Below are 21,750 nucleotides of genomic sequence, written 5' to 3'. Positions count from 1 at the left end.
ATTATTATGGCACTTGCTAAGTGCTTACTATATGCCAAGCACTGTTCTAAGTGCTAAGATAGATACTAGTTAATAAGCTCCAGCACAGCCTGTCCCACATGAGACCGGCAGTCTGAGTAGGACAGAGAGAAGGTATTGAATTCCCAATTTACAGATGATGAAACAGGCACAGAGAAGGTAAGTAACTTGCCCAAAGTCACACAGCAGGCAAATGGCAGAACCAGAATCAGAACGCCAGGTCGTCTGACTTTCAGGCCTGTGCTTTTTCTGGGAAGCCATGCTGCTCCTGATCTGATTCAGGGTGAAAATAGCATTTCAGAAAGATTCTGTGAGGTCACAAAATATAAAATGAAATTTTCTAGAGCCAAACACAGTAAGTCATTTTCATGCATTACCAGTCGGAAATATGTGAGAGGAGAAATATTTAACCAGAAAGCAATCTATACTGGGTGTACTGTTAATCACCTATTACAGCTCAGGGAGTTGCCAGCTGGGGGGAAGTTCTGATTGGGGACTGCACTCTAAATAGTCGTAATCCCGCATTTTTAGTGTTGAGCATTTTGTCCCTTTCTTCCCAGTTTTCATTAAACTGGAGATTCAACAAATAGTGAAATATAAATTATAATAATCATTCTTTTCATCGTGTGTAAGTTTCTAGTGCTGTGCTGATTGAACATTGCTGCAATGAAAAGGACAAGAAAAAAGATCTTAAAGCTTAAAATATGATGTTTGCTCTCCATGTGATATATGATTATGACAGAATGTGAGGGGAGGGTTGTATCGCAACTTCCAAATTAACTGGATTTCCAAAATTACGATAGTTGTTATAGGAGTTTAAAATCCAGATACATGGAAGGACATATTTACGGGAGAAAGATGCTCACAGTCAAACACAAATAATAAATAATGTGTTTGTATCTTCCTCTTCACGAGTTTCAAATACCATTATCATAATGTTTCAGTAATGCATTCTCCAAGCAATCAATTTTGTCCCTTCCTAAATGGAAGCCATTAGCATAGGTAAACACTTCACTTCCATAGCATTTAGCAGCCTGTGATCGTTGTGGTGAAGAATGATAAAAAATTCCAACTAGGTGAAATAATATTCTAGGTAATTTAGATTTTTATACAAGACTCTGCTATAGGAAAAGCTTTCCCACATCTGTGCTGGTAGATGGAGTATTGAGTTCACCAAAAGGTGCTCAGTAAACACTGCCAATAAAGGAAAAGGTATCAACAAACCAGCGAGGTAAGTGAAGGCAGAAGCTTGTGTTTTAAAGGGCTACTCCGCCTGGCTCTATCAGAGGCCCCAGTCAAAGACTCGCCTCTTCCTTCCCCCATCCCCCTCATCACCACTACCATCCCTCCCCCTTCCTACCCACCACCAACACCACCACTTTCAATCCACTCTCCAGGACCAGTCTTATTTAAGGACCTTGCTTCAGCCTCCATTCCATCTCAGAGCTAAGCATGGGGGCCATAAGCTGACAATTCTAGAATTTTCTTTTGGTGAAAATACAAAACATTGTTTTTTACTAGGAATTCTTCTCATCACCAATAGAGCATTGAAGGACACAGAAAGAACGTCTCCTTGGCAACTGGACAAACAGTTGGAGAGCAGGTGGGGAGGGGGGTTAAGAAATGGCCTTGCTGGAATTGAGGAAAACAGTTCTGGTGTCTAAGACATTTTGAAGAAGTCACGAAGAGAAAGTAGTTGGAAGGAGTGGGAGGGAAGAGAAAAGGAAATACGAGGAAGAGGCCAGGGGCTGCGAAGCCATGAAGTCAAGTTGCCTTCGGGTTTAATTATAAAAGAATTAGTGCAAAGAATTCCAGCAGAAAGGAGGGGAACATCAGAGAGATTGGGGAGAGGAGTTGGAGAGGAAAATGAAAAGGATCATCTCTAGACAATGGTTTCAATTTTAAAGGCATTTGGACAAATTTGACTGAAAGAGGGGAAGAGCAAAGTGCAGGAGACCTTAGTAGGAAACAGACTGACAACTTAGGCTCTCTTCATTTTGAAAAGCTATTTAAAACTAATCATCATTCCTACCCTCTCCAATTCTGGGGTAGCCATTCCAGAATGCTGGGGCTACAGGAATGTACATGGTTTCATCTGATTCCCTAGAACTCCCAAATATGGTGTTAAATCGGGTCCTTCATCCCCCGCATTTGGGTGCACTTGAACTAGAAAAATCACAGAAAGCTAATTTGCTGGTTTCTTACCTGTGGTGGGGGAGAGTTTTCCTGGTGGTTCTTCAAGGGATCGTGCATTTTTTTTTTTTTTTTTTTTTGTGTGTGTGTGTGTGTGTGTGTGTGTGTGTGTGTGTGAAAAACAATTCCATCTGGGGGATCAGCATGTGGAATTTGTTCACCTTTCCTTTACTCAAACGTTCCCGCCTCACCCTCTCCCTGCATGAAAAGTCTTGCCACAGTAAGGGTGGAAACAATAAACCACATCTAGAAAACTAAGCATCTTACCAAAAGTCTTTGCTGACACCGCCTGAAAACAAGGAGGGGCTTCTTGCCCACAGGTGGCATCACCTCCCCACTCCTCTCCCCACCCACCCCAAAAAAAGCCAGTAACAACAATCCTGTCTATTTTCACTGGGTCTTTGACCCAAAGATTGCTATTGCTCTATCAGCCCATTACTTTATTCCTCACAACACTGCACTTGATGCTGGCAAGTTATATTAGCCAATTTTACAGAACTCCAAATCTGACCCCTCCCTCCACCCTCATCTGCATGAGCCCAAGAAACCTGAATCTGTTTATGTTTGCAGAGTTTTAACTGTCATGCTTATTTTACACTACTGAAAACACTGCATCTTCACCTATGATTTTTGCCTTTTTCCAAGTGTTCCTGTACTTTCTCTCTTGCTCTCAAGCCACCCTCTCACCTTCTTCTTCTAAGTCAGTGCTTAGAACAGTGCTTTGCACATAGTAAGCACTTAACAAATGCCATTAAAAAAAAAGAAGTCTGTTCCCTCCAAATTCCACCACACAATATCCCTCTCCCCAGGACTCCCTTCTCTATAGAGAAGCAGCGTGGCTCAGTGGAAAGAGCCCGGGCTTTGGAGTAAGGGGTCATGGGTTCAAATTCCAGCTCTGCCAATTATCAGCTATGTGACTTTGGGCAAGTCACTTCACTTCTCTATGCCTCAGTTACCTCATTTGTAAAATGGGGATTAAGACTGTGAGTCCCCCACGGGACAACCTGATCACCTTGTAACCTCCCCAGAGCTTGGAATAAACAGTGCTTTGCACATGGTAAGTGCTTAATAAATGCCATTATCATTATTATGATTATTATTACTCAGAATCTGTCTTTTCTGGTCGTGCTGAACACGGACCTGTGGAGGATATCTAGGGAAGGGCATCTCTAGGGAGAGATTAGGAAAGAGGGCCGTAGGGTGGAGAGGACATCCCGAGAGGGAAAATGATCAGTAATGGGAGAATAGAAAGAAGGGAGAGCAAATGAAGAAGAGTTAATTGCCAGGAGATGACACCCTCACTATTGCAGCTTTTTCTGGCTCTGGCTTCAGGACAAGTGAAAATGGAACCACACCCCTGAGTTACTGGAAGCAAAACAGGAGTCTTATTCTATGATAGGCACTGTATTAACCACCGGGATTAAATCAATCAATGGTATATACTGAGTGCTAACTGCGAGCAGAACACTGTACTAGGCATTTGGGAAAGTCCAATAGAGTTACTAGACATGATCCTGCCCACAAGGGGTGGGCAGACTGCAAGATTATCAGTTTAGACAGACACTCTCCCAGAAGGGGCTCTCAATCTAGGTGGAGGAAGATAGACCCATGGAGTAAAATGGAATATAAACAAGACCAAATTAAGATGAAGCAATCCAAATTAACAATACGGAAATAAGTATAAATGGAGGAGGTAGTTCGCGGACTCCTCCCAACTCCAAGCAAATGTCCTCACTTATGGAGAGTTACAACCTTCCCAGACTTCTTAACAGTTGGGAAGACAAGTTTCTGGAAGGTCCAAAGCCCAGTGAGGATAATCTCAAAGACCACATGACCCCTGGGTGACCCAAGAAGCTTGAAGGAGGGAGGCGCAAGGAGTGTAGAGGATGTTAGCACTCCGAGCTGCTGTGGTGGTCAATTAATGCTGTTGCGGCACCTTCTAAGGCTGCTGCATCACTGTCACTGGTGCCACATCCCCAGTGGCAACAGCTCTTATGCAGCAGGTTTGTCCTGGGTAGGCACGTGAGCAGATCCTGCTTAGCTGGAGAGGTGGAGGTAGAGGAGGAGATGGCATGGCAGTCTGTCTCCTCCTTCCACCTTCCCCTCAAAACACCGCCCCACTCATATTCTACCCCCCACTCAATACTCAAAATGGCACACCTGGTACATACTTATTCCATTTCTTTTTTTTAACATGAACAAAGGCAATTGCCTTATATTAATACAGTAAATTCCTTGAGGGCAGGAATCATGCCTACTAACTCTATTGTACCATGCTGATGAAAAATACAGCATCTGCACACTGTAAGCACTCCAACACTACTTACTTGACATAACAAAATAAAATAAAATAGTTAACTCATGAAGGAGCAATATGAAATATCCTTGTTCATGGAGAGATGGGTCTGCACATTACTGCTACCTCAGCTACAGGAGAGAGTTCATTCCTAAATGTCATTAGTTAGAAATAATGACTCCACTGTGAGGTTATAGTCAACCAACAAGCAATTTTTCCAGGGGTGTAATGACCAGCATGTGGCCACAGGACATTTTCCCAGGGTGTTCTGTGAGTGGATTTGCTCTAGAAGCTCAGATAAATTTTTCTGCTCACTCCTACAGATCAATTAGCTTCTTAATAAACTTTTTTTAACCTTGCTTTGGCCTCTTGATTTCTTACCACTCCAAACACAACCAAATCATTGCACACTACCTATAGTCATTACTCATTAGAGAAGCAGCGTGGCTCAGTGGAAAGAACACGGGCTTTGGAGTCAGAGGTCATGGGTTCAAATCCCATCTCCACCAATTGTCAGCTGTGTGACTTTGGGCAAGTCACTTCACTTCTCTGGGCCTCAGTTCCCTCATCTGTAAAGTGGGGATTAAGACTGTGAGCCCCACGTGGGACAACCTAATCACCTTGTAACCCCCCAGCGCTTAGAACAGTGCTTTGCACATAGTAAGCGTTTAACAAATACCATCATTATTACTTAGGGGATGACTTAGGGGATGATAGACCTGCTGGAACGGCAAAGAATCTAACAAATATGGAATTTGATCCCTGCACAGGATTTGTTGGGTGGAAGAGAGCAGCAAGGCCTAATGGAAAGAGCATGGGCCTAGGAACAGAGGACCTGAGTTCTAACCTCAGCTTTGCCACCTTAGGCAAGTCACTTAGCTTCTCTGTACTTCAGTTACTTCATCTGTAAATGGGGAATAAGACTTCACATATGGGAGAGGAACTGTGCCCAACCTGATTATCTTGTATCTATCCCAGTGCTTAGTACAGTGCCTGGCACCTAGTAAGCGCTTAACATATACTATTAAAAAAAGAGAAAGTAGTGAATAGAAAAAATTTCCCTTAATCTAAACTCAGCAGAGGATGAGAAAGAGCTTTAAAAAGGAGTGAAACTGATTAAAATGGACCAATATTATTTTAAACTTAGAAAACAAATTCCCATTGAAATTGGGTGAATTTCATCATTTTTTTTAACCGACGGTAGCAGTGGGAAGTAAAATGATTACTTTGTATTGAAAATACAAATGAAATTAATTGTGTTGCTCTGGTTTTTTTTGAGACAGTTATTTAAATAATCAATCAATGCTATTTACTGAGCGCTTATTGTGTGAAGAGCAATATAATAGCTGGGGAGAGTACCACAGAATGGTTAATAAAACATTAAAAACCACTGGATGTTTCTCAACTCTGTCCAGGAAAATATTAGATTAACATATTCTTTACTCTCCCTAGAGTCAATTGGAGAAACTCCTTAGCATTGACTGTAAAGCAGTCAATCCTCCGCTCCTACCTCACCTCGCTGCTCTCCTGCTACAACCCACCCCACAAACTCCACTCCTCTAATGCAAACCTATTCACAGTACTTCAGTTTCACCAATCTCACGGCCGATCACTCCCTACATCTTGGCTCTGGTCTGGAATGCCATTTCTACTCATATCTGACAGGAAATTACCCTCATTCCCTTCAAAGCCTTACTGAAGGCCCATATCCTCCAAGAGTCTTTCCCTAAGCCCTCATTTCCTCTTCTGCTCTTTTGGCTCAGTGGAAAGAGCCCGGACTTGGGAGTCAGAGGTCATGGGTTCTAATCCCAACTCTGCCACCTGTCTGCTGTGTGACTTTGGGCAAGTCACTTCACTTCTCTGTGCCTCAGTTACTTTGTCTGTAAAATGGAGATTAAGACTGTAAGCCCCATGTGGGACAACCTGGTTACCTTGCATCCCCCCACCCAGCGCTTAGAACAGTGCTCTGCACATAGTAAGCGCTTAACAAATGCCAACATTATTATTATTATTATTTTGTGTCACCCTGTTGGCTCCCTTTATTCATTCCTACCTCAGCCCCACAGCACATAATCACATTTATTAAGCAGTTACTATGTGCAGAGCTCTGTACTAAGCACTTGGGACAGCATAACAATGACAGAACTGGCAGGCAGTTTCCCTGCTCCAAATGACCTTCCAGTCTAGAGGGGGAGATTTATGCACCTATCTGCAATTTATTTATATTACCATCTTTCTCCCGTCAAGACTGTAAGCTCACTGTGGGCAGTGAATGCATCTGCCAACTCTGCTTCCAAAGGCTTAGTACAGTGCTCTGCACACAGTAAGCCTCTGCCTGTGTACAAGTAAGCACTCAATAAATACAACTGAGTAAAGAAATGTCCTTAAGAGAGAAAAGAAGGGTTCCATCTGATTTTGAAGATTGCTTTTGTAGTTTGCTAGGCACTGTTCGATAGGTTCCGGTCTAAGAGGGAGGCTGTTCTCTGTGGAACAGGTTATGCAAGCTAGGACCTGTCCTTGCCTGACCTCTATTTTGTGTATATTCGTTTGTATGTTTCTGCAGGCTGGACCCCCTTCAGAATCAATGGCCTTTTACCTAGTTGTCTATTTCGGGATGACTAATAGCTCACATACTCCTCAGCCTCCATTCATTACCAAAAAAATTTTTACTCTGTACAGTCTTTTATACATCGAGACACTGGGCTGGTTTGGTTCACATTATTTTTTTTCCTCTCTGTATTACTCGTTTGTTATTCATTTATACTCAGTCTCTAGGTAATTGGAAGACTTCAGCTTCCAGAATTCATAATCCTCTACCCTTCACCAGAGCAGAAATTCATCACTTAAATTTGAAAAGGGTGAAACTGTAAAAAGAAAGAATATTGATAAACTAGTAGGACTCTGCTGGAAACAGTTTATTTGTTTATGTCAGCATTTTGGGAGGAAGTGAAAGTGAAGAAAAATGAAAAGAAGGCAAGGACTCACAGCTTGTCATTTATTAACTGTACCTGTGCCAGTCCTGAAATATACGCTTGGAGACACTTCTAAACAAATGAATCTGGAGACCTCCAATTATCTAAAAAAGGTGCAGAACACCGAACTAAGCGCTTAATGACTACGCAAACCCTGCCCTCAAGGAGCTTATCACTGTGGTTTGTACACAGCACCTTCTTCGCAAAAATGCAAGAACTCAAAGCCTTTCACTTATGAAAATAGCCATCTGCCCCAAATCTAAAAGAAATCAGGTAAGATCCAGAGTCAGAGGGCATCCAAGAAATCAACACGGCGCAGTGGATACAGCATTGCCCTGGGAGTCAGAAAGTCATGGGTTCTAATTCCTGAGCTGCCATTTGTCTGCTGTGTGACCTTGGGCAAGTCACTTCACTTCTCTGTGCCTCAGTTACCTCATCTGCAAAATGGGGATTGCGACTCAGAGCCCCACGTGGGCCAGGGACTGTGTCCAACCCGATTTGCTTGTATCCTATTTGCCTGGCACATAGTAAGTTCCTAATACCACAATTATTATTATTATTATTACTATTATATACCAGTTGTACCATTGTGCTGGTATTCATGGAAGCTAGGTATTTGTGAAGCACTGAGTATGTTTGCTATGAAAGTCTCTAGTTAGATTCAAGTGTCAAGGAGTTTTGAGTCTCATATTCTGTTCCAAGAAATCTTCTATTGTTGTCTTGAAGGCACTGCTCTTAAAACCTGGGTGGGTCTCTCACCACCGCTCACCCCCCCCCCCCCCCCCCCCAATTTATGAGACACCATTCACCAACAGCATTGATGGTGCAGGGGAAAGAGCAACAGGTTGAGAGTCAGAAGACCTGAGTTCTTCTCCAGATTTGGCAATTTGCCTGCTGGGTGGGCATGAACAAATCACTTAACCCCTCTGTGCCTCATTTTCCTCATCTGGAAAATGGAGATTAAATGCCTGTTCTCCCTCCCCCTTAGTCTGTGATCTCCAGTGGGACGCAGACTATGTCTGATCTGATTACCTTGTAGCTACCTCGGGACAGTGCTTGACACACTTAACGAATACCACAGTTATTATCCCAGATAATCAGACTGGACACAGATCTCTTTAAGAATGTTTATAGAGATAAACATTATGAGCCCAATTCTCCTAGTGAGTAAACTATCTCTGGGATGAACTCATCACCTTGAAAGTTATACCAAGGCTTCCGGTCAACCAAGGAGATATTTAGTAAACTATAACCTCAGCATAGTAAACAGCAATCTAGTGGTCTCAACAATTTACTGGCATTTCCTTACAGGCCAATTTACTACACACATTCACAACAAAAACTCTACTTTCCTTGTCAGCCTGTGGCTACAGAGTTAAAAAGAACTCAGGACCACAACTGGTGCGACATAATCTTCAAAATCCCTGGAACCAAGCAAGAATTTAAGAATACACCACCTAATTCCAATTTCCAAGCATAAGGCAGTAATATCTAGTACTGTACCAATGGCAAAGAAAGGTAGGAAGAACAAGAGCTGCCTATGTCGGGCTTTCTACCTCTACCCGACATCCATCCATTGTGGTCTTTGGTGGGGAAACAGTCTGGATTCAAAGACTATAAAACAACAAACTTGCTTTAACAAAATCTCTTGAACAAAACTAGATAAAACATCTGTGAAAAACAAAAAAATCTCTAACTCCCTGGGGATATATACTTTAAAAAAACTTTTCAAAAAGCACACCTTTTACATTCAGTGTTTAAAAAATTGGCTATTATATTTTTATAATACTTCCTACCCATTCCTGACTAGCCTGCTGTACGTGATTTCTTTTTAAGATTATCGATGTGTCTTTTGGCCACGGTGTTTTTTCTTTCTTTTAAATAATACTGCTGGAGGGGAAAAGTGCCTGAAGCTCTTTAAAATGAACTTGCATGATGGTCTAAGAAAAAGAAAAATTTTGAGGCTTGGATACTTCTCCCATTTTCCTGAAAAGTGAAAATACCTGTGGGTAATGGAGCCCTGTGGGTTTATTTTTTTTTTCAAATCCATAATCGCTATGGATACTTACTCATCATCCCGGAAGCCAGTTTTAAAAACCTACTTGTGGGCTCCATTGGCTTGAGATAAAAAGGCTTTGGGCCTTTTTTTACTTTGCTTTCTTCCATCTTGCACAAAGAGAATTGTTTAGACAGGTCAGATGCCAATTCGTACTTGACTATCACATGAAAGCACAAGCTTAGCGAAAAGGCTTCCCCAAAAAGGATGGAGCAAACAACCGTGACATGTTTCTGAGAGTCTCAAAGTGCCAGCAATGGGTACCGATGGTTTCCAAGACAAGGTTCTTAGCTAGGGTGGAGGTATCTGTTCCTTCTCAGGCATTTTCCTACCTCTGAAGCGAGGAAGGTACAAGCATTCTAAAATAAAAGTGAAACTCTAACAGATACCACTCATCCTTTCAAAAAATTGAAATCAAACTGTTTATCAGCTCTTCTGTTAAAAAAGTCCAGGTCCAGGTCAGCATATCTGACAAATCAAATGACTTGGGAAAGTCTATTTAAGCCTTCTCTTATCTAGCTGACAGAGTACTAATATAGTAGTTGATGCACTTGAGTGCCCACTGATGTGATGTACTGTACTAGGTGCCTAGAAAGTACGGAATAACATAGTGATACATTCCCTACCCATAGTGCGTGCCCAATCTAAGCATAAAATTAGCTTACTAGACTGTCACAATGAATAAAATTGAGTAGACATATATGCACGAGTGCTAAGTGCAAACAAGTCCAAATGTACTCTACAGTCTTCAAGGATGCATGCTTCTAGAGCACATTCATAAATAGAAAGGAGCTTCTATTTGAGAGATTAAAATATTTTCAATGATACTCCCGGTGTTTTGGGTGAAGAAAGTTTCCCAAAGGACAAGGACTTTTAGGTCCAGGTTACATCATCAGCACAGCTGCCCAGAATAGGCTAAAGAGGATCAATCAGCCTGCCTTTCTCCCTCTAGACTTCAAGCTTGTTATGGGCAGGGAATGTGTCCGTTACAGTGTACTCTCCCAAGCGCTTAGTACAGTGCTCTGCACACAGTAAGTGCTCAATAAATGTGATTCACTGACTGACTTTAGTCTGCTGGGAAAGGATCTGACAGGCTTCCTCCAATTCAAACTTCTAGGCTGTAAGCTCCTCCTCTAGACTGTAAGTAGCATGACTAAGTGGGTAGATCACGGGCCTGAGTGTCAGAAGGACGTGGGTTTTAATCCCAGCTCTGCCACTTTTCTGCTGGATGACCTTGGGCAAGTCGCTTAGCTTTTCTGTGCCTCAGTTACCACCTCTGTGAAATGGGGATTAAGACTGTGAGCCCCACGTGGGACAGGGACTGTGTCCAACTTGATTACCTTGTATCACTCCCAGTGCTTTGTACAGTGCCTGGCACATAATAAGCGCTTTACAGGTACCACAAAAAAGCCCAAAACTCTGCTACGTCCCAAGAGCTTCGTATAGTGCTCTGCCCTTAGTAAGCACTCAATAAATACCATTGCTTGGTTGGTTGACTGATAACTGTCAGTCATGTCATCAGTAGATGATAAGGTTCATAAACACCTCAGCGTTCATGGCACTCTCTGTGTGCTGATTGTGCCAGCGGTGGTGTGAAACCACAATGATGATGATGGTATTTGCTAAGGGCTTACTATGTGCCAAGCATTGTTCTAAGTGCTGGAATGCACTTTGGGAGCACCCAGCTAACAGTATTTAACAGTAGTCTATCTGGGAATGCTGTCTATAGGATCTTGCTAGAAACAGAGAGTGGCAAGATCCCTTAGGAACAGGATGAACAAATGCTGTTCTCCCTCCTACTTAGACTGTGAGCCCCATTTGGGACAGGGACTCTGTCTGACAGGATTAACTTGCATCTACCTCTATGTTTGGAACAGTGCTTTGCATGTAGTAACCACTTAAATACCATAATGACAATGATAATAATAATAATTATGGTATTTGTTAAGCACTTACTATGTGCCAGACACTGTACTAAGTGTTGGATTTATAGTATTTGTTAAGTGCTTTCTATGTACCAGGCACTGTACTAAGCGCTGGGGTGGATACAAGCAAATTCAGTTGGACACAGTCACTGTCCCATATTCGTTCATTCATTCAATTCATTCAATCGTATTTACTGAACCCTTACTGTGTGCAGAGCACTGTACTAAGTGCTTGGAAAGTACAATTCAGTAACAAAGAGAGACAAACCCTACCCACAATGGGCTCACATTCTGTCTCACTCCCCATTTTACAGATGAGGTAACTGGGGCATAGAGAAGTAAAATGACTTGCCCAAGGTCAGACAGCCAACAAGTGGTGGAGCCGAGAGTAGATGATTCAATAATAATAATAATAATAATGAATGTTGGCCTTAGCATGCAGAAGTCATCACCACTTTAAATCTTGCAGGAGCCTCCTGGAACCTGGGAAACCAAATGTCATCTAATAATGCACAAGTAAGCTAGGGAAATAAAGGAGGAAATAATACATAGAGAGTTGGACCCTGAATAAACAAAGGCCTTCTGGAGGATAAACTGAAATCTCTTTTTCCGATTATGAGGTACAATTTATCAAATTTATCCACCTGAATAACTCATCTTAAAAGGTACGGTATGGAGTTTAAGTAATTGATTAATACATCATACTTTCAGATTTTCAGGAGGACCCAACAGGGTGTAGTTATATCACGGTGATACTACAAAATGGAGAGGATTATTGCTATTATAAAATGACTCAATTTATTTGTAAAATGCCATTTTATGCTAATAAAAGCAAATAATCTAAATGAAAAGATTCCAGCAGACTTGGAACGAGACACTAAAGGTTCCTAAATGTGTTTTCTGCAATAAAAAAGAATATTAATTCCAACTTTAAAAGCACCTTCCTCTCCAGGCACATCAAAAGTTATATAACCAGCTGAGTAATTAAGCTACCTAACACCATAAGCTAGAAATGGTCTTTGCTATCAAATTACATAGAAACTGAGGCAAAAAGACAGTAAGGAACTTATGTAAGGTTACAGAATTTTAACCTGAAAATGGACCCAGCCCACCCCGACCGCTTGACTCAAGAAAGGGCTGGAAGTGAAGTCAACAGTGGCATCCCGCTTGCTTCCCCACTGGTTCCCAACTGGTCTCAATACCTGATGGGTTTCCTTCACTTCCCAGCTACCCATCTCCTCTTACTGCTCCTCTTTGCCAAATGCCGCACAGAATTATTTCGTCCTCGTTGGGCAGCGGGGGTGGTGGAAGAAGCCAATACCTCACCCATGGTCCACTCAGGAAACCCTCAGGCGAGGCCCGGTTTGGGGCTTCATGGCTACTGTGGCCACTTTTTGCAGCCCTGTGGGGTTTACAGTCACTCAGCTGCCTGCTGGCCCGGAGCCGCAGCAACTCCAGCTCAGATGGCTGGTTCACTGAAATTTACAGGTGGTAGGATTAAAACAAACAAAACAAAGTGCTTCTTTACATGGTAGGTGGTAACCATATGGAACTCATCATGGCAGGAAATGGTGCAGGCCAAAAAAAAGTCCGTAAGGTTAAGAGGGATTCAGATAAATTCATGAGTGAGCACTTCAGATTGGACTACCTGAGGGAAAATTTGAGCTATATAGTGGAAAACTAAGGGATGGTAGGTGGCATATTCCAAATATTAATGTCAAGATCCACATAAGATCTGGCTGCCACTTTTGCGAGAGGTGCATGGTCTGGAACTTTAATGCCCAAGTAATGGCATTGCTTATGTTTTTAATGACTTTATAAGTTGTTCTGATCTGAAAACTTGAAAAACTGGGGATTGGGACTGTGTCCAACCCAATTTACTTGTATCCAACCCAGAGCTTCATACAGTGCTTGGCACAAAGTGAATGTTTAACCAATACCACAATTGTTATTATTATTATTAGACCACTCTGAATCCATTGCTGATTCTCATTTCTTCTGAGAAATATACTCTTCCCCAGACAATGAATTCCAAACTAGCTTGCCCTGAAAAACATTCTCAGCTAATTCCAACAAAATAGAGAGATATTGCAGTCTTCAATCTGGAAATTATGGAGAAGCAGGTGGCAAATTGGAACATACATTTCAGTTTTTGTATAACTATTGTGAGAAACAAGCTGGGATTTCTCTCTCCCCCACTAAAAACAACATAAACAAAGATCTTGAGCAATTTTCCAAAAAACTACTTTGGATTAGCTCTAGCCCTTTTGTACAAAGATGTCATGCAACAGGATTCTGACCACTGGCCCCTCACTCCATACCTCCAGATGTGCAAATGTTGTTTATTATTCAGCTGCATTTATTTCTTTACAGGGATTTTTTTTTTTTGGTAAAGTAACCACAGTGATCAAAGCAAGAGGGGGCAGTCAACAGAATTACGCTTGGGAGTCACTGTGTCAAGAACCAAGAGGGAGCTGACATCCAAAACTGAAATTGTCATCTGCCACTCTAAATTTCAGAATGGTTGGTGCTGTATAAGTGAAAACTAAATAATCCACTATGTGAACTAATGGTGTGATTTACCTCACCCTTCTAGTGAAGGGTTTCCAAAACCCACCTTCAAACGTAACACAACATTAGTAACCTTAAAAAGCTTTCAAAACAGATGCTACTAAGATTTTTAAAACAGCTTAAAGGAAGCAAAGACAAGAACACTTTTAAAAGTTGTGATCAAGAACCCATGAGTCAAGACACTTGGGACCAGTTTCAGTCCTCTCAGGATTAATCATCAATGAGTTTGTTGGATAAACTCAACAAACCTCAATTTCCCTGTCTTCATAAATGGCTTTCAAAGAATCTTCTCCATCAGTGGCTGGAGAGATGGGAAAAGGGAGGGAGGTAATGAGAATTAGGGTTAGAGGAACTGATATAGTTCCAATTAGGATGTTTGTATTGGGATTAGGGATCCTTTGTTAAATAGATTTATGTAAATAATGAAATCCAGACAAAAGGACAGCATCAAGTTCCACAGAACCCAGAAGAGCCGCATATAGTCTTTTACAATGACATCAATGTACTAGTCCTTTTACCAATTCTCCATTTCTCCTGTTATTTTAACAGCAACTTAAAATGTAGTGGAAATGAACATCAATTGCTCTTATCCGCGGGTCTCTGACATATGGTAGATAGCTTCCTATCATCTGTGGAATGCATCATCTTTCTTGTCTGAGACAGCATACATAGTAATTCACTAAATGGCAAAGCGGATTATAAAGTTCTGAATCAAACCAAAGCAGTAGTGTGAGTCCACAGTTAATGCCCATCAGTAAACCACGAATGAGAATTAAGGTTCCTTTGGAAAAGCAATCATGCTTAGAAGAGCGTTAACAGATTTTCACAACTTGAGCTTGTACTCACCTCACTGTACTCAACTACTGGTGGTGTACTGAATTAACACTTCACAGAATGGATAAGCAACTTTCTACTGAAAAGGACATGTTACATCACAGGCAGAAATGCAAAAGCATTCATTTCATTTTCCTATTTTCTTAAATTAAATCCTGAGCATGCCAATCTGAAAAAGGTAGCAATATGTACAATTTCAGAGGAAAGAGGATCCTTTTATAGTAGTGCTGTGTGTGTGTGTGTGTTTGTGTGTGTATGTATGTTGTGCTTCAGAGAACAATCTTTGCACTTTCAGAGTCTGGGGCGGTTGGAAGGAGTTAGGGAAAACGGCAATGTTTTAGATGTTTAGAAATGAAAGAGGGAAATATATCCTAATTCTCTGCTCAATTTTGAGATGAGTAGAGATTTAAGGAATTTGAATCTTTCTAACCTTTTCTTAAAGACTCAGTGTCATGATTTCAAACCCTACTCACCAAACAGAAAATAAATATTTTAAGATAATAACCATGTTAAGTGAATATATTATAGATATTATATTAGTAGTGATAGTAAGGGAAGCAGCAGAGCCTAATGGAAATAGCTGGTCCTGGGAGTCAGAGGACCTAAATTCTAATCCCAACTCTGCCCAATATTTGCTGTGTGATCATGGGCAAATCACTCCATTTCTGTGCCTCAATTTCCTTACCTGTAAAATGGGGAATGAAGACTGTTCTCTTCCTATTTTGACTGTGAGCCCCACAAGGTACAGGGACTGTGTCCAACTTTACAGACTATGTAATTACATCAGTGTTTAGAACAGTGTGTGGCCCATAGTCAGCACTTAAATAGAAGCTGTAGAAGAAGAAGCGGGAGGAGAAGAAGAAATAAGGAGAATGAAAAAAGAAGAAAGTAGTAGTGGTACACTAGGTGAATAATCAATCGATTAATAAATGATAATTATTGAGCGCTTGTGTGCTGAGCACCATACTAAGCTCTTGAAAGAATACAATCTAACAGACCTGTTGACAAGTTCCCTGCCCACAGCGAGCTTACAGTCTAGAGGGGGAGACAGACAATAATATAAAGTAGGAATATGTACAAAAGTGCTGTGGGAATGGTGAATAATGGGTGCAAATCCAATTGCAGTGGTAATGCAGAAGGGAGTGAGAGAAGAGGAAATGAGGGCATAGTCAGGGATGGTCTCTTGGAGGAGATGTACTTAGTACTTAGAACAGTGCTTGGCACATAGTAAGTGCTTAACAAATGCTATTATTAAAATAAGGCTTTGAGAGTGGGGAGAGAAATAGTCTGTCAGACATGAAAAAGGAGGGTGTTCCAGGTCAGAGGGATGATACGGGCATGAGTTCGGCAGCAAGATAAAAAGATTGAGGTACGGTGAGTAGATCTGCATTAGAGAAGTGTGTGGGCTAGGTTGTAGTATGAAATCAGAGAGGTAAATAGAAAGGGACAAGGAAATTGAGTGCTTTAAAGCCAATGGTATGGAGTTTTGGTTTGATGTGGAGGTGGATGGGCAACCACTGAAGATTCTTGAGGAGAAGGGAAACATGGACTGGACATTTTTGTAGAAAAATGATCTGAGCAGCAGAGTGAACTTTTGGCTGGAGTGGGGAGAGATAGAAGGCAGGAAGGTCAGCAAGGAGGCTGATGCAGCTATCTAGGTGGGATAGGAAAAATGCTTGAATTAACATGACAGCAGTTTGGATGGAGAGGAAAGGGTGGATTTTAGAAATGTTGTGAAGGTTGAACCGACAATATTTGGTGACAGATTGAATATGTGGGTTGAATTAGAGAGATGAGTCGAGGATATTGCCAAGCTTATGGGCTTGTGAAACAGAGTGCGTGGTAGTGCTGTCTATAGTGATGGGAACATCATGGGAAGGCCAAGGTTTGGGTGGGAAGATTAGGAGTTCTGTTTTAGACACTTTGAGTTTGAGTTGCCTGAAAGACTGCAGAGAAGGAGAGAGATCTGGGTTAGATGTAAATTTGGGAATCACTCGCATAGCGATGACAATACGCAATGGGAGTGAATCAGTTTTCCAAGAAGGCAGAGGAGGAGCCTGTGAAAAACACTGAGAAGGACACAATAAGCGCTCAATAAATACAACTGAATGAAGAGCCAGAGAGATAGGAAAACCAGGAGAGGACAGTGTCAGTGAAGCCAAGGTTGGATGATGTTTCCAGAAGAAGGGGGTGGTCAAAAGTATTAAAGGCAGATGAGAGGTCGAGAAGGATTAGGATAAAATAGAGGCCAGTGGATTTGTCAAGAAGGAGATTACTGGTGACTTTGAGAGAGCAGGTTTTGTGGAATGAAGGGAGCAGAAATCAGACTGCAGGGGTTCAAGGAGCGAATGGGAGAGAGACTGCAGACATAGGGGCAGACAACTTTCTCAAACAGGAGAGAATGGTAGGAGGGAGATGGGGAAATAACTGGAGGGGGACTGTGGGGTCAAAGGAGGGTTTATTTAGGATAGGGGGTGGATTCACATATTATATTCATATATTCATCTCAACCTTTTTTTTGCAACTTTGACCAGACATACTCTTTTAACCGCAATTAACAATATAAAAAAAGATGTCTTTAAAACAGAGACTACTGACTAAGATTCATAATTCATAATCAAGCCATAGCCGGTTGCTTGGTTCAAAGGAAAGATCATTTACTGAATGCTAAATACAACTCTAAAATCCCTGTGGTGTGAAGAGATTCACCTTCAACATTCAGTGATGACACGTAAAGTAAATTACTAAAATACAAGGGAGGCAGTGACAGAACTGCACAGCATAGGCCAAAGGCTAATCTGGAATTGAACAGAATGCTGCGATTTACATAATGAGGGGGAACAAAGAGAAGAGAAGCAGCTGCCTGGTCACACTCTTTGCTTTGATGAACACCTTAAGCAAAACAGTTGCCACCAAACTGAATGATTGACTTAAATGGCATGGACAATGAAAAAAAGGACAAAAGGATGCTGCTCTTACCTGGATAAGAGAAAGATCCTCAAGCTGTAACCTGAAGAGGTAATTTCTGAAAGAGAGAGAATGAGCAAGAGAGGGAGAGATTATATTTTTTGTTAATGAAAACATTAAAGCCCAGAATAGGACCACTAAGAAAATATAAATTGCATTTTTTAATCCAATATTTGCTTGTGCAAGAATATTCACATCTTATAGTATTTAACCCTGAGAGAGGATTCAATTACAAATATGCTAAGACACAGAAGTTTAATTACCCATCCTGGAATTTGGTCACAGCTGAATACTTTAAACTTCTGTGTGATCTGCAGTAATCAGGAAAAAACCAAGGGCCCGCCTTATGTTTCACCCAAAAGACAATCAGTTTATCAGAGTAACTTATGAATGAATCAGAAAGAATGGTCATAAACACCAAGGACTCTGTCAGGCCCAGGAAAAACCCATGATATCTTTGACAAAAATGAAAGAACCCAGATAGTTTATTTTCACTTTGAGGGGCAGGAGGCAGGGATTCCAACATAAACATTTAGGAAGAGGTGGAAGAAGCAGCCAAGGCCTCTATGATATTGTGCCAAAAAGCTTCAGAGGCAAATAATCCACAGTTTGCTGGCCTTAAAGCAAGATTTGCCCAGATACCAGCTGATTCTACATGAGCATTTTACACTGGTGTTTCCTCACAACAATAATCACCATGTTAACCAGAAAGAAAGTAAAAAATCACTTGAATGCCAAGTAAAAGTGTTCAGTGATAATTTCAGTCATACCTGTCACAACATCATAGTCAAAATATCCACGTTGAAAAAAAATGTGCTGTGCAAATCATTTTTGCCAGTGGCAAACAAAGTTTTGGGGGGAAGATAGCTAAAAAAACCAATTGAAACTACCACACACAGGGACTAGGCTCATCAGACTTCTGTCTCTAAGGCTAGTTCAAGTAGTCTACAATGTGTTTCTATATAAGAAATCCTGTATCATTTCATTAGCATTGTAAAAATAACTTATTTGTACCTACTTAAAGTTCAGGGGTTTCCAGTAGGCACACAGTATTGTATGGAACTTTGAACACTTATAATTTGTGTGCTATGTGATACTAACAAACTGATTCAGCATATCAGGTACAAAAACACAATGTGCTGGTGTAAATAAGCAGTGAGCCTACAGAAAAGAGAGGACCTGGTATCTAATCCCACTGCTGTCATTCGTCTGCTGTGTGACCTTGAGCAAATCACTTAATTTCTCTGTGCCTCAGTTTACTCAACTGTAAAAAGGGAATTCAACACCTCTTCTCAAACTCCCTAAGACTGTGAGCCCCGCTTGGGACATGGACTGTCTCTGACCTGAGTTTATTGTTTCCACCCCAGTTCTTAGCACATAGTAAACTCTAATAAATATCAAAATGAGGACTGAAGCCATTCCTGAGCAGAGTCATATCGAGTTAGAGATAACTCATGGCTGGACTGAGGCACTGTATTACTGTATTTTTCCATCACATTTTTGCTAAATCGTGTTAAATTCAGGTAAAGATGTCACATTCTGGCAAGACTGACTGCTTGAATACTTGCTGTCACTGAAATATCTCCGGGCACTCTGAAATAACTGCTCTACAGAGTCAGAGATGACATTATTGATGGTGAAATATCACACATATGCTGGGGTTAATTCACGCAACACAACAGAGATGGATTTTTGGCTAAACAATTACCTTATGTTTGTATAATATAGCCACACATCCTGTCACAAATCGATTGGTGCCTATGTCAGAATTCAATTCTCACCTCAAGTACCAGGATTGAATGATGTCTTTTAATTAAATGTCCCAGTGCCATTTGTAAATCCTTACAAATGCAATATGAAGATGATTTCTTCACTATACTGGTTTGATATCTAACTAGGCTCCAGTTTCAGCTGAAATATTAAATGGAATTCCATTAGAAATTCTACCTTGGCTGAAACCAGGCAGGACCTGAAATCTCAGGTGAAAAAAAACTTGATCCCTCTCAGTTTAAGTTTATGATATGTGAAAGTTCTATGTTACGACACGAAAGAGAGTTCTCTAACAGTATAGTAAATATTGGGCCACAAACTAAAATAAGATCTGTGGTCGTTCTGAAAGAAGACCACCTCCAGAAGGGCACTGATAAGGCAACTACTTTTATTTCTCGGTTGTGAGAAGCAGAGCAGGAAATCCACCAAAATGAGGTTTAGGAGACAGACCCAAGACCTTATTCAACACACCGGAAAAATGACGCTGGGTCAGAGCCATTTGAAAACTGAACACCTCATCTGGTTCAGTCAACTCTCAGAGGATTCTATTCTTTGTTCAGCTGAAAAGCACTTAAACACCAGAAGTGTCCAAACAAGCAACTTGCTCACTGCTAGGAACCAGAACAGGCACGGTTTGTCACAGACTCCCAAGGGGTGATAAGGTTACTTGTTAGGTTCACCCACACTCCAAGTAAAAGGTGACAAGTTTTACTATACCCATTGTTCACACAGAAGAGCAAAACACAAAGCGTTTAAGAATTTCAGTCACTCACACAGTGACTTGGTGGCAGACTTGGACCTGGATGGTGGGAGGAATTTTAAAAATGCAGCATTTAACCGCTTAGTTTTTGACTGAGTCAAAGTGAAATTATGTCTCTAGCTCTACAGGTTCAAATCTATGATCTTTTCTTCAAAACAGCTTAGAAAACTGTAAACACTCCTATCTTGAATAAGTAGAAATTACAGTCTGGACAATTCAAGAAACCATTAACAATTACTTAAACTACATATAAAATGATTTGGCCCAACCTTTTTTTTTAAAATGGTATTAGGCACTTATGTGCCAGGCACTGTAGTAAGTGCTGGGGTAGATACAAGATAATTGTGTTGGACACAGTTCCTGTCCAACATAGGGCTCACAGTCTTAATCCCCACTTTGTAGACGAGGGAACTGAGGCACAGAGAAGTTAAACAACTTGCGCTAGATCACACAGCAGACTACTGAAGAGCTAGGATTAGAACTCAGGTCCTCTGATTCCAAGGCCCAAGCTCTTTCCACTAGGCCATGCTGCTTCTCTAAGAACCCTCTTATTAGAAATATTCCCAATAATAATAATAATAATGATATTTGTTAAGTGCTTTCTAGGTTTCAAGCAATTCTCTAAGCGCTGATAAAAATGCAACTTAATCAGGTTGGACAGAGTCCATGTCTCACAGGGGGCTCACTGTCTAAGGGGGAGGGAAAACAGGTATTGGATACCTATTTTACAGATGAGGAAATTGAGCCCCAGAGACTTGCCCAAGGTAACATATCAGACGAGGGGCAGAGCCAGGATAAGAACCCAGGTCCCAGACCTAGGCGCTTTCCACTAGGCCATGCTGCTTCCGCAGAAAAAAAAAGATAGTTACACAAGTTAGGGCTAAGGTAATAGGGTCCATAGGATGTGTACATAAGTGCCTCCCCCCAAACCAGGGGAAGCCCTGGGGAAACCCAGCCTGCTGTCCCCTGATTCCAGCTCTCTTCCGCAGACATAGGGATTCTGCTTTCTTTACATCCTGCACACTTTTTGTGTCTTGAGGAGATATATATACTCATCATACATCAGCAGCAAATGACTAAAGATGACAATATGCTATTTAGATCATTAGCGAAGCATCTGATTTATTTTGGATTGGGAGAGGTAGTCAACATATGAACCAAACTATTCATTTCCTATAGGTACGTATAAAATTGATTCTGAATTCCATTACTTGAGTAGTTGTAAAAAAAACTGCTTTGCAGTAAAATGTTCTCCTGGAACCATCTAAAAGGATTCAAGATGTTGATACACAGCACCTGGAGTAAATGTTAAACTGAAAAAAGAAATCCAAGAAGGTGTTACTGCCCATTGATCCAGCGAGATCAAAAGGGTCTCTAGGTATTTTATT

The 21,750-nt window shown here is 41.2% G+C and overlaps 1 protein-coding gene across 1 annotated transcript in view; it reads right to left on the bottom strand.

The window, feature by feature from the left end:
- Positions 1 to 21,750, bottom strand: part of SEMA5A (semaphorin 5A) — a 365,291-nt gene that overhangs the window by 183,577 nt on the left and 159,964 nt on the right. The window contains exon 6 of the mRNA XM_038770347.1: positions 17,845 to 17,890. Coding sequence (XP_038626275.1) covers positions 17,845 to 17,890 — 46 coding nt within the window. The remainder of the gene's footprint in view (positions 1 to 17,844; positions 17,891 to 21,750) is intronic.

The sequence above is a fragment of the Tachyglossus aculeatus genome, chromosome X3 (assembly GCF_015852505.1).
Source record: "Tachyglossus aculeatus isolate mTacAcu1 chromosome X3, mTacAcu1.pri, whole genome shotgun sequence".
In the NCBI taxonomy this organism is placed as follows: domain Eukaryota; kingdom Metazoa; phylum Chordata; class Mammalia; order Monotremata; family Tachyglossidae; genus Tachyglossus; species Tachyglossus aculeatus.
The sequence above is the reverse complement of the archived record's forward strand: the minus strand, read 5'-3'. Positions and strand labels throughout refer to the sequence as shown.